Source organism: Loxodonta africana, chromosome 7 (genome assembly GCF_030014295.1).
Source record: "Loxodonta africana isolate mLoxAfr1 chromosome 7, mLoxAfr1.hap2, whole genome shotgun sequence".
Taxonomy (NCBI): domain Eukaryota; kingdom Metazoa; phylum Chordata; class Mammalia; order Proboscidea; family Elephantidae; genus Loxodonta; species Loxodonta africana.
The window spans coordinates 7,241,022-7,254,428 of record NC_087348.1 but is presented as its reverse complement, the minus strand read 5'-3'; the positions used below and the strand labels follow the sequence as shown (position 1 = coordinate 7,254,428).

General features: G+C 59.3%; 1 protein-coding gene across 1 annotated transcript; it reads right to left on the bottom strand.

Moving 5' to 3' along the window:
• Window positions 1-1,768: 1,768 nt before the first annotated feature.
• Window positions 1,769-12,712, bottom strand: UNC93B1 (unc-93 homolog B1, TLR signaling regulator). Its single transcript, XM_003419391.3, has 11 exons — window positions 12,560-12,712; window positions 12,116-12,257; window positions 11,475-11,628; window positions 9,585-9,746; window positions 9,248-9,377; window positions 8,815-8,908; window positions 8,141-8,265; window positions 7,047-7,229; window positions 6,329-6,602; window positions 4,469-4,587; window positions 1,769-2,764 (listed from the first exon to the last, which is right to left on the bottom strand). Exons 1-11 carry the CDS (start codon window positions 12,653-12,655, stop codon window positions 2,426-2,428), a joined length of 1,818 nt encoding a protein of 605 aa, XP_003419439.2. The 5' UTR covers window positions 12,656-12,712; the 3' UTR covers window positions 1,769-2,425.
• Between the last annotated feature and the right edge of the window lie 695 nt (window positions 12,713-13,407).

Genomic DNA, 13,407 nt, shown 5'->3' with positions numbered 1-13,407 from the left:
CTAGTGATGCTGTAACAGAAGTACCAAAAGAGGCTGGCTCTAACAAACGAAAGTTTATTCTCTCACAGTCTAGGAGGCTAGAAGTCGGAATTCAGGGTGCCAGCTCCAGGGGAAGGCCTTCTCTCTCTGTGGGCTCTTGAAGAAGGTTCTTGTCATCAATCTTCCCCTGAACTAGGAGCTTCTCAGCTCAGGGACCCCGTGTCCAAAGGACGCACTTCTCTCCTGGCTCTTGCTTCTTGGTGGTATGAGGTCCCCATCTCTCTCTGCTCGCTTCTCTCTTTTATGTCTCAAAAGAGATTGGCTTAAGACAAAATCCAATCTTGCAGAATGAGTCCTCATTAACATAACTGCCTCTATCATAGACATAGGATTTACAACACGTAGGAAATTCATGTCAGATGACATAATGAACAATCACACGATACTGGGAATCATGGCCTAACCAAATTGATACATGTATTTTTGGGGGACACAGTTCAGTCTATGATAGCACCATTCCTTACTACTCGGCTGTGTGTACCTGTCAGCCACTGAGCAGCTTCCTCAACGTGGGTCAGATGCTCACCACCTTATCATTTCCTGTCCTGAGTTGATTTTCACCTTTTATCACAGCAACTCCAGGAAACCCAGCATCTCAAAGACAGGGCGTGAAAGTAGTGTGGTCTAATGTGAAAACTGTGGGGCACCCGGACTGCTCCGGTGCACAGGGTGGACAGTTTCACTGTGTTTCCTCCCAAAACTTAGAAAATTTAAGCTCCCCAGCTGTGCCTTTGAGTTTCCTGCAGGGCCTAGGGAGCCTTGGAGCCATGGTGCTAAGTGGTCCACGAGTTTTCTCCTTTAACGCTTACTACCAGGTAGTGCCAGGTAGATACACCTCACAGAGGAGGAACCTGTGGCTCAGACAGGTCTCCAGGGCCCAGGGAGGTTGCTAGAACTGAACTCCAGTGGGGGCATCAGAGGGCCAAGAAGAGGGAGGGTTTACATGAACTTGGGGTGGGCAGGACCAAGGGTCTGGGATCCAGCTGTGGTGAGGGGGGTGGGGAGTGAGAGCTGGTGTGTGCGCCTTGGGGCCAGCCAGGCAGAGAACCTGCTGGGTGCAGTGGAGGCTCCGTGACCCTCCCATGGCCCCCTCATTTCCTCACCCCAGTTTTCAACTCTCTTCACAGCGGAATCTCAGCCCCTCTCGCCGTAAGGGGGTCTAGGAAAGGGGCACTCTCAGGCTCTACGCGGTCTCCTCACTCCCATCAGACTCTGTGTCCGTTTCAGGTGGGCGTGGGGGCTGAGGCTGCAGCGGAGAATGCAGCGACCAAGGGTACCCAAGTCCGTACTGGGCGCAGGGTGACCCCGAGAAGACTGAGAAACTGGCCCTGCCCCTGAGGCAGTCCCTGGGGGTTGTGGGTATAAACGCCCGATCCACGGAAAAGGGGCTGGGGATGTCCGAGAAGGCTCCCCAAGCGGGCGGCAGGCAGGGGTCTTTGGATTCTGTCTCATCCCCCAGATCCACGAAGAACCGCCGGCTACCTCCTGGGCGGACCAAGTGAGAGCGGGGGAGCTGGGCGGGCCCCGGGAGGGAGGCGGGGCCTTGGAGAGGGGCGGGGCCTCCAGGAGCTGGGACGGCCTGATGGGCGGGGCCTGGGGACCCCTCTCCACTCCCAGGTAGGATGGGCAAGTCCTTCCGCACTCAACCCTTCGGAGGGGTCAAAGTCACCGACGACAGCGCCCCAGAGGCCCGGTCAGCCCAGGGCACCCCCGGGACGCCCCCCACCCTCCCCCACGGCCCGGGACGCCCAGTTGGGACAATACAAAATCTCTTTATTGCTCCTCATCTATAAAAAGTCACACCTTTTGGCGGCCAGTGGGGACAGGAAGCGCAAAGCGCGGGTGGGTCCTGCGTGGCCCATGGCTGGGACCCAGAGCAGGAGGGAGGAGGATGACTGCAAGAAGACCCCACCCTGGTCGGGGACAAGTGAGGGCTGAGCGTATTGAGGGTGGTAGGCACCGCGGAGAGGGGACGGGGAAGGGCCGGCAAGTCCTGCGCCCAGGCGGCGCGGGCACCTTAGGCCGTGATGGCCGCACGCGCAGAGACTGCCTTCGTGGAAGGCGCGGCTGCGGCGGGGTGGGCCTGGGGGAGGCGGGGGGGCGTGGAGAGCGGCCTCCGGGTTTCCGCTGTGCTGTCTTTCCAACCCCAGACCCGGCCTAGTATCCCAAGGCCCCACCCGCTTCAAAGCGGAGGGGTGGGGGGAGGGCCCAGCTAGGACCCCAAGTTCTGGGTGACCCCAGCTCCGAGAGGGGCGTCCCCGAACACAGAGGGCGGGAACTGAAGATGCGGCAGGAATCAGAGGGCTCCTGGAGCCCCCGACCTGAGACCCGGTAAACTGAGGTTGGCGAGCCGGGAGGCTGATCCCGGCCAGGCCTCCCAGGTCGCTCACAGCTCCTCGGGCCCGTCGCCTCCCAGCGCCTGTTCGTAGGGGCAGGACCGGCGGCTGAGGCCAGCAGGCTCCGGGCCGGGCCGGGGCCCTGCAGACGGCGCCTCCTCCTCCGCGCCGTCCCCCGGGCCGCCGCCGCCGCCGTCGTGGCCGCGCTCGTCCTCCGCGTCGCTTGCGTCTGAATTGTCGTCCTCCAGGTAACGGTAGCCACGCACCTTGTGCTGGGGCCGCGGGATGCGGGGCTGGCGCGGAACCACCCCTCGCTGCAGCTTCTGCTCCATCCACAGGTATGAAGTCACGGCCGCCACCAGCGTCAGCACCAGCACCGACAGCTTGGCCTAGGTGGACCGAGAGGCACGTGAAGGATCCCGGCCATCCACGCCAAGCCCTTCCCGGCAGCTCCCCTCCCCGGGTGGTCCCACCTCCCACCGCACAATAGCCCCTCCCTCGCCGTCCGTCCCTCCGTCCCTCCTCGGAGCCTGCCCCCACCAGGCCCTCCTAGACTCCAGCAGTCAGCTCCACCTATTACAGACACCATACCTCTCGGGGCCTCAGTTTCCCTACTGTAAGAGCGGAGAGTGATAATACTTTGGCCTCAGAGGGCAGATGTGATGATCCCATAAGATGTTGGTAAAGCACAGGACACAGGCCTGGCCCTCCTTATCTGAGGCTAAGATTACTCTAAAAGGTTCCTGAATGGGGATTTGGGCTAGGGTAGTAATCAAAAGATTGGCCGTTTGAACCCACCGAGTGACGCCTCGAAAGAAAGGACTGGCGATCTGCTTCCGTAAAGATTAAAAAAAAAAAAAAAAATCCAAACCTGTGCTGTAGAGTCAATTCCTACTCATAGTGACCCTATAGGACGGAGAAGAACTGCCACATAGGGTTTCCAAGGCTGTAATCTTTCCAGAAGCAGGCTGCCCCAGGAGCCACTGCGTGGCTTTGAATCACGGGCCTTTTGTTTAGCAGATGAGTGCTTAAACACTACAACACCAGGGCTCCTTCCCATAGAGATTACAGCCAAGAAAACCCTAGGGAGCAGTTCTACCCTGTCACATGGGGTCACCATGAGTTGGAATCAACTGGACGACAACGGATTAGGTGTGGTTTGGTAGATAATGCAGATGTTCCCTAAACAGGTGTGAACCTTAAGTAATGCCTCCCCGACTTTTGGGACTGAAACCCACAGTCAGAAATAGCTTTACATCAATGTGCATGCATGTATGTTGTTGTCGTTATTGGGTGTCGTGGAGTCGATTCCGGCTTAGTGACCCTTGGTCCCGTGTGACAGAGTAGAACTGCCTCTAGGCTGTAATCTTTACGGGAGCAAATCGATAGGTCTTTCTCCCACAGAGCCACCGAGTGGGTTCGAACCACAGACCTTTTGGTTAGCAGCCGAGACTTAACTGTTGTGCCACCGGGGCTCCTTTTCACATGCATAACCAAAAAAAAAAAAAAAAAAAAAAGGCCATTGCGGTCGAGTCACTTCCGATTCACAGCCACCATATAAGACAGTAGAACAGCCCCATAGGGTTTTGAAGTTGCAGCTGGTGGATTCGAACTGCCGACTTTTGGTTAGCAGCCATAGCTCTTAACCACTGTGCCATCATTGTTATTTTCTATTTCATTTTTTACAAAACGTTGGTCAGGATCTGCTAAACTGGCCTCGCAGCTGGCGGGGGAGGGGAGCAGACTATGAGAACCCTGCCGCCTCCCCATGGGCTGTGATGTGATCCAGCTCAGAGCCCAACGTCTGAACGGGTTACCAAACAACCCACAAGGAAAGAGCCAACCGTGAACCCCTTCAGAGATGGGTTAACTGAGGCCAGCAGGAGGTAAGGCAGTAAGTGGAATGCTGGATTTAGGAGTGCTCAGTAGGTTGGGGGAATGAGTCCTTGGCCCAGGGCCTGGGATGCCCTTCATGGGGCCTTGGGGAGCCAGGGAGTACCCAGGGTGGGCATTCAGAAGGTATCTGTCACCTGGTGGTGGCATGTGGGGCCTGACACCTAGTGCCTCGCCCCCCCAGCCCCTCCCAGGCTCACCTTCATGGGTAGGCTGGAGCCTAAGTACACGGCAAAGATGGCCACAGCCTGCCACCAGTGGTAGATGGTGAAGATGAAATCCTGCCTCTCCTTGTCCTCATACAGGATCCCCAGGAGCGCTGCAGGGGGAGAAGGGTCAGGGCAGGCAGGGCAGAAGTGTCCCAGAGCCTGAGGCTGCTCACCTTCCACCTGTTGGTCCCACCCAAGGCTCAGGAGCTCTGAGAAAGCCCTTGTTGAAAGCTGGTCCTGGCCCGCCCCCTAGTGGAGACCCTGGTTTTGCCGCTGCTCAAAGAGCCGAGCAGAGGCAGGTGAGCCTGCTGTGTGGGTGCAGGGGGCCTCATTTGTCCACACCCGGGGTCCCTGACCCCAAATGAGGAGTGCCAGGCATGCAGGGGCTGTTTCCCCTCCTCTCCAGGTAAGCCTGCTCAGGCAGGGTGGGCTGCTGACAGCAACAGGCTTTCTGCAAATCAAAGCTGAGGTGAAGTGTGAGAGGAGGGAGCTTGTGTCTCAGAGAATCCTTCCTGGAGACGCCAGAAAGGGCACTGGACAGGGAGTCTGAGACTCAGGTTCTAGAGCTCAAGACTCTAAGTGAGAGAGTTGTGAGTCTAGAGGTACAGAGGTGTGGATCCAATTCTGGCTCCCCTGAGCCGGTTTTCCCATCTTAAGTGTTGGGTTGTGAGGTCTTCATGTAAGAACGCCCACACAGCACCGGCCAAAGAGTGGGAGCTGCGGCCAACCCCCTCGCCAAGCACTCAGGACATTAATACTCCTGTTCTGAGGCTCTGCAGGGGTACTCTACTCCACAGGGCTGCTGCAAAGGGACACAGAGTGCTTGGGACCACATGGAGCTGAGCAGTCCACACACAATATGGGTTCAAGGTACCCAGGCTGGACCTGCCCAGAGCTGGCTGCCCCAGTGAGAAACAGACGAGTGTGATCCAGCATGTGTGGCCCCATCTCCTACTAAGATGGGAGCGCCTGACTCTAGAATGGTAGGTTAGGGGTCGCCCTGCCCTGCTGCAGCAGGTATGTCCTGGTGCAGCTCAGGCACTGGCCTATCAGAACAGACACCCATGTGGGCAACCCAGGAGACTGGGCCTGTGTGTACCGGTTGTGCGTCACTGCATATGCCCACCTGTAGGCGGGGAGCATTACATTGGTGAACTCTGACCCACGCTCTGCCTTCTGTAAACAGGGCCATATTCCCAGTGCCCCAGCCCCAGCAGCCCAAACTTGGGACCTGGACTCTGGACTCCACACACTGGCGTTGGGACCTCACTCCCACTCCCTGCTCCTCCATAAAGAGGCGCATATCTGCACACACCTCCTGGGAAGTGGACAGGGCTGCCTGCTGCTACCCAAGCTCCCTGGGGCAGAGACCCCTGGATGGGCCCTGGCCTTCGGTATGAAACGGTGGTATCCCCAGTGCGTTCTTTTTCACACTGTCCCCACTATGACTCAGAATCCACGCAATAGCAATGTTTTTTTTTTTGTACCCACAGGGTGTGTACAGAGCCTCACATCCACCTTATGTATCCACAAGACTTCACACAGACTCCCAGTGTTCCCTGGGCCCTATGCCCAACACCAGGGTGCCCACAGGATGTCCACGGGGCTCCCATGCCTGCCTTCAGGGTGTCCACAGGCCCCTCATCTGTCCCTATATTGTCCATGGGCTGTCCTTCCTCCCGGCATGTCGACAGGGATCCCCACCTACCTCCACCGTGTCCACAGGGCTCCATGTCAAACCCCAGTGTGTCCGTGGGATCCCATGTTGCCCGAGATGTCCATGTCCCCTAAGCACCTCGAATCAGCCCTGGGCCCCCTGCCCGCACACCCCAGTACCCATGCTGTACTCACTGCTGAGCCCGGTCTTGTTGAGGGCGCTGCCCACACCCCAGAGGGCAGCTGCCACATAGAGGAGCCAGCTGTGTTGCAGGACCCGAGGCACAGGTGCCCAGAAGAAGAGGCAGAGGGTGAGCAGCAGCTGCAGCACGGCCCCGGCCACCAGGGGCACCGAGCGCGGCAGCCACAGCCCCAGCAGGCCCAGGACTGAGGCGGTCGAGGCACCCAAGCTGTAAGCCGCGAGAAGGTACGCCAGGCGCTCCAGCCCCACCGAGCACACGCCATAGCCCTGGGGGACAGGGACAGGGGTGAGCGTTAGAGGTCAGCTAGCCCAGCTGACGGGGTGTGACTTCAGGCTGCACCCTCCTCACTCTGCAGCTAACCCCGTTTCTCCCTCCGAGGCTCCTGGGAAGGTTCTGGGGGGGGGACAGCCAATGTGAAAATGCATGGACAGTGTCCCAAACAGCAAGGACTGTACCCCACATGGAACCAAAGGCTTTACGGGCGTTACCCATTTCAACCTCAGAAGCCTCTGGAGCGGGCATTCTTTCTAGTTCGTTCACTTCACAGATGAGAAAACTGAGGCTCGGAGAGGTTTAAATAACTTGCCCGAGGTACAAGGAGAGAAGAGAAAGGGGAAGATTTGGACGTACTTGTATTATATTTAGAAAGCACTTGTTGTTTGTCTGGGCGAACCGTACTGTATCTGGCAGCCCGTGCAGACTGTCCTTACCAGGGCGAGGCCAGTGCAGGCAAAGAGCACCTCGAAGCCGCTGTAGATGAAGAAGGGCACCAGGTGCCGCAGGCGGAAGTCGCGCACGTGCTTGAAGGGCAGCTGGAAGATGTTGCCCCAGCCCACGCTGCGCAGGTCGATCTCCTCCGTGGGGCGGTAGGCAGCGCCGCACAGGCCGAGCACCTGCAGACCGGCGCTTGAAAGGACTGGCACCCAGACCCCGGGGCCCTGCCGCGGGCCTCAGCCCCGGCTCTCAGCCCAAGGCCCGCCCCCTGAGACGCATCCATGGACCTCGGCCTTGCCTCCAGACCCGCCTCTGGGCATTAGCCCCGCCTCTCAGCCCAAGGCCCGCCCCCTGAGACGCATCCATGGACCTCGGCCTTGCCTCCAGACCCGCCCCTGGGCCTTAGCCCCGCCTCTCAGCCCAAGGCCCGCCCCCTGAGACGCATCCATGGACCTCGGCCTTGCCTCCAGACCCGCCCCTGGGCCTTAGCCCCGCCTCTCAGCACAAGGCCCCGCCTCCCAGCATAAGGCTCCGCCCCCCAGGCACGCACCCAAGGGCCTCGGTCTTTCCTCTCAGCCCCGCCCCTGGGCATTAGCCCCGCCTCTCAACCCAAGGCCCCGCCCCCTGAGCACACCCATGATGGACCCCCGCCTTGCCTCCCAGCCCCGCCCCGGGCTCTCAGCCACGCCCTCAACGCCTGAACTAAGGCGTTGTTCTGCCATCCAGGGTCGCCCCGTGTTTGAGCCACAGCTTCCACCTGTCGACCCTAGGACCCCCGACTCTTCACAGGCCTCCGCCAGTCTTCTTGGACCCTGCCTCCAGCTCGATCCCTGAGGGACCTGCTGCCCTTTTCCCCGGCCCCTGAGATTCTGCCTCCAGTTTCAGTCCCCGTACATCAGCCTCGCCTCCGAGCCTCAAGCCCAGCACCCAGGCTCAGGCCCCCTCCCCAGAACTCCGCCCGGTCTCCCCAGCTCCCCAACTCAATCCTGGGAGATGATCGCCATGCCCCGAGGCCGCGCCCCCGCTATAGCCACGCCCCCAGACTGCTGGCCACGCCCCACCCCGGCTCCGCCCCCAGCTGGGGCCTCACCAGCAGCATGGCCGAGAAGGCCACCGCCATGAGCACGCTCTCCACCACGATGAGGTTTCGGCTCCGCGGCAGCGTCCGCAGAACCGTCTTGTTGAAGCCGCTGAGGATGCCGTGGCTGTTAGTGCCTGGGGAAGGGCGGTGCAGGGGGCATCGTGAGGCAGGAGCAGGGCACATTGTCACCCCAGTCACAAGGAAGTAGAGAGAGACACAGAGGCAGGGTTCGCTGGGGAAGCAGCTTGGAGGTTCAGGCGGCTGGGGGTGGAGGTGCCCCAAGAAGGGGCGGCCTACACGGCACCCTTCTCGCCCCACTGCCCAGAGGTTCAGGGCACCAAACCCACTTCTGATCTCCATACATTCACCCAGCACTGACTGAGCACTGACTGTATGCCTGGCCCTGAGAGAGATTCCACAGGCAGCTCAGCACAGATATCGCTGCCTCCAGGCAGCCTTCCCAGACCACCCAGGTTGGGTCAGATGTCCCAACTACATAGTCCCACAGGGCCCTGTGCCTCGCCCACCAAGCCTATGGGACACTGGGCTCCAAGCCCTGAGCCCTGTAAGCTAGGACATCCTCTCTGTGCCCTCCAGGGTCCAATGTCCAGCCAATGTCTGCTGAAGATCGAATGAGGGGAGGTGAGCAGGTCTTGGGGACCCTCTACCGCACAAGGGCTAACCGCAGCTCTGCACGTTGTACAGCGTGTGGTTCAGGTCATACAGGTAGTGGTTCAGGAAGTAGACCATGGGCAGCTGGGCGCAGGCGAAACTCAGCTGTGGGCAAGAGGACAGCTGGGGTCAGACTGGAGCACAGAGTCAGGGAAGGGACTGGGCACAGCCTGGGAGGGGACAGAGGCCCTCCCACCTCTGCAGGGCAGCCGGGTGGGGAGGCGGGGGCCGGGGGGGTGGTGCCTAGAGCAGGAGAACTTCCTCCTGGTCAGCATTGTGTCCAGGTGGGTTATGAGGTCTCAGTTGCCAGAGGTAAGTAAGCAGGGGTTGGCTCAAGAAAGGAAGGTAGGAGCAGAAGGCTGAGAAGACTATGGAATGGGCTTTAATATGTGGGCTCTGGGCCTGGTATTCCATCCTCCCCCAAAGGCCCCATGGGGCACTCACGTGGAAGAAGCCATAGAAGATGACCTGGAACACCAGGAGATAGGGCGCATGGGAGCCCCGCGGTGGGCGATTCTGAGGGCCCTGCTCCTGCTCCTTGTAGTGGGAGTACTCGTAGTATTTCTGGGCCATCCTGGGCCACAAAGCAGAGAAGGCTTTTCCCAGCCCCACCTCTGCTGGGGCCCCTCCACTTCCTGCACCCAGAGCTACCACCCTGTACCTCATGTATGGGGAAACTGAGACCCAGAGGGCGGAAGGGGCTTGCCCAAGCCCCCCCAGGTGAGGTTGGCAATGCAGCAGAGGCTCAACCAGGTCTCTAGCCTCCCACCTCCCTGCTCACCTGGTGATGTAGTTGCCCATGGAGGCCCACAGGGGCACGATGGCCATGCCCAGGGTGACGGCGGAGGGCACAAGTGTGTAGTAGCGCTCCCAGTAGTTGGTGGAGACAAAGAGGGCGTAGATGCCCACAGCCAGGAACATCACCCACTTGGTGCCAAAAAACCTGTGGGCAGGAGGAGAGATTCTGGCACCGTGGAGCCTGGCCTTGGAGTCAAGGGCCCCTAAGATGGTGTCTCAGCAGATACAGGCTTGCTGCGCAGCTGAAATAGGAGCCCTGGTGGTGCAGTGGTTGAGCATTCAGCTGCTAACTGAAAGGTTAGCGGTTCAAGCCCACCAGCCGCTGTGAAGGAGAAAGATGTGGCAGTCTACTTCCATAAAGATTACAGCCTCAGAAACTCTACGGGGAAGTCCTGCTTTGTCCTATAGGGTCGCTATGAGTCAGAATTGATTTGACAGCAACGGGTTTTGTTTGGTTTTTTAGTGTGGCCTCAGGCAAGCTACTTTGTGTCCACACACCTATAGGCCCAGGGGCCTCCAATGGCCTTTTCAAGGATGGAAGGAGATAAGGGGAGCGGGTGTTACAAACCCGTGGTCAGTGGGCAAATGCAGCCTCATTCTTGTTCTGGGCTCTCTGACTCTCTGACTTCCACCCCTTCTCCACCCAAGCTCATGTGCTGTGACTGAAGGTCCAGGGACATGTCTCTAAGGGACCAGGCACAGAGGCCCCATCGCTGGTGAGCAGCAGGGCTGAGATCCTGGCACCCCTGCCTCCCAGTCCATTGCTCCTGCAGTCCGTTGAAGTCAGCCAGGGACTTTCCTCCTCACTGGCTCCTATAGCAACAGCCTTGCTGGCCCGGGTCCAAAGGGGGGTGATGAGTGAATGGGATACAGACCCAATCAGCATACGGAAGCTGGTCAGGCTAAAAAGGACTCCTGGGCTCTTCAGGTATGACTGGAGCATGTGTGCTTTCTACTTTCTTTCTTTGCCTTGGCTTTCAGGACCCTCAAAGCTTATGACCCTGGTTTTCTGTTATAACTATCTCCTCTTCTGTTACAGAACCCCAGTTCTTTCATTTTCTGTATCTTTCCTTGTAATAAATAGAGCAGCAGCCCCTCCTATACTTTTTTGGGGGGGAGCAAGTCACAAATAAATGCCCTGTACATTTTGTTGTTTTACAACAGCAAAAAATAAAAATGCTAACACTCATTGCTGGTGAGGATGTGGTTTTAAAAATGACACACAGCCAGGGCTCATGCAAATTGGCATAACCTTGTGGAAAATTGGTCTGGTCATTTCGGCAGGAGCTAAACATGTGGGTTTTGGAGTCACTCTGTCTGGGTTCAAATCTTCAGTCTGCCAGATACTGTCTGTGAGTCTTGAGCCATTTATTTAACCTCTTGGTTTCTTCTTGTATAAGATTATAGCACCTACCTGGGATCGTTGGGAGTAACACTTGTAAACTGCCCAGCACATAAGAACAAACAAGGTTGAGCTATCATCATTAAGGTTCCTAGCGGCACAGACAGTTTGCTTTTGGCTACTAACCTAAAGGTTGGTGTTCGAACCCATCCAGCAGCCTTACAGGAGAAGGGCCTGGTGATCTGCTTCCATAAAGATTACAGCCAAGTAAACCCTATGGAGCAGCTCTACTTTGTAATCAACTCAGTGGCAGTGGGTTTGGTTTTGGGTTTTTGAAACCAAATGTGCTCTGGGGCGAAGCTCTTGTTTCCTTCCCCAGACCCTGTCCCCACTCCCTTCCACGCTCACCCTTCCAGGTAGACAAGCCTCTCTCCAGCTTCCCTCCCCCCGGGAGCGCCAGGGCTGGAGCCCGGATGGAGCAGCAGCGCCGGCCCCCCTCCCACGCCTGGGATGGCCCAGGCCTGGGCCCACCTGATGAGCACAGGCGTGTAGAGCAGGGCCGCGATGGGCGTCACGTTGATACCCATGAGCATCTTGCTGTCGATGTCGGGCAGCCCCATGTTGCCGTACTTGACCTCGCGGTAGGTCTCGTCATAGTGCAAAATTAGCTGCATCTGCAGGAGGCCTGCGTGCAGGGAGCGGGCGTGAGGGGAGCTGCCTGGCTCTGGGGGCAACCAAGGAGGCCCCAAGGTAAGCCTTACGCCAAAGGGATGCTTGCCCGTGAAGACAGACGGGGAAGGCCAGGCTGAGCCAAGGGTTAGCAGCGTGGGGCCCTTGAACTCGGAACACTCCCCTCTTTGTTCCCCCATCCTCCACCCAGCGCCCCAATTGCAAACGCGCAGGCCTTCGCAGGGCACTCAGACCCTCACCCACCCACAGGAAGACTCTGCCTGGGACCTGGGGAGCACTGCCCTGTGTCACCTTGTGCCCCGATGTGGGGTGTCCGCCGCTGCAGCTGCAAGGCCCACAGAGCGGGAAGTGAAAGAGGAAGGCAGGACTGCCGGCCCCAAGGTTTCTCTTTCCCAGCCTGGGGTCTGGGCGTGAGAGGACGCCTGGGTTCCCGTGCCAGCCCCGCTCCCGGGCCGTCCCTGGCCTGGTCCAGCAGCACGTACCCAGGTAGACGCCGTAGGTGAGAGAGCCGCCGGTGCTGGCCGCCAGCACGTTCTTGAGCACGCCCAGGCGCTTGCGGCGGTAGTAGCGGCGCTCCTCCTCCTCCTCATTGTAGTTGGGGTACGCGCCCACTAGATCGTCCAGCTGCGGGGCACGGCGCTCGAATCAGGGTCCCCGAGGCCCGGGGTCTCCGCCCCGCAGCCGACCCTCGCAGCCCCCTGGGGAGAGCCGACGCTCCACGTTGCCATCCCCAGGACCCAGCCCCCGGGACTCCCCACCCTGACCCGGGGCACCCTCACCCCCCCTCCCGGGACCCCGCAGCCCGGAACCCCGCACCCTGACCGGAGGCGCCCTAACCCCTGCCCCCCCTCGACCCCGCACCCTGTCCCGGGGCGCCTTCGCCCGGACAGGGAGACCCGGCCCTCCGCTTCCCCGTGCCCGCTCACCGGGGCCGCCTGCCCGTCCGGGACCCCGAGTGGGTCCTCGTCGCCCTGCGGACCCGCGGCTCCCGCCACGGGGTAGAGCGGCGGCTCCGCCTCCATGGCCCGACCCGACGGCCAGACTTAGAAGCAGCGCCCCGCTGTCCCCTCGGCCGCGGGCACTTCCTTCCCGAGCCTGCCCCGCCACGCCCCGTCCGCACACGGGCCGCCCCTCGGTGGCTGGGGGCGGGCCGGCCTGGGAGTCAGAGCGCGTGTGTGTCCGTGCGCCGCCAGCGCTCGGCCTCCAGGATGAGGGATACGAGTTCAAATCCTCCCTCAGCCACTTCCCGGCTGAATTGTTTTCCCCACTCATAGCTACCCTGTGCACAACAGAACGAAACACCGCCCGGCCCTGCGCCATCCTCACAATTGTTGCCATGCTTGAGCCCATTGTTGCAGCCACTGTGTCAATCCATTTCGTTGAGAGTCTTCCTCTTTTTTGCTGACCCTCTACTTTACCAAGCATGATGTCCCTCTCCAGGGACTGGCCCCTCCTGATAACATGTCCAAAGTATGTAAGGCATACTCTCGCCATCCTTGCTTCTAAGGAGCATTCTGGGTGTACTTCTTCCAAGACAGATTTGTGTGTTCTTTGGGCAGTCCATGGCATAGTCAATATTCTTCGCCAACACCACAATTCAAAGGCTGAGTAGCTTTAGGAATTAGCCCCACTTCTCTGTGCCTCATTTTCTGCACCTGTAAAATGGGGCTACTCCTAGCACCACCTCCCAGGGCTGTTGCGGGCTGAGCTGAGTTAATGTAAAGCCTTAGAAAAGTGCCAAGCCCAGGCATGTCATTCCAGCCACCTCCAGGCC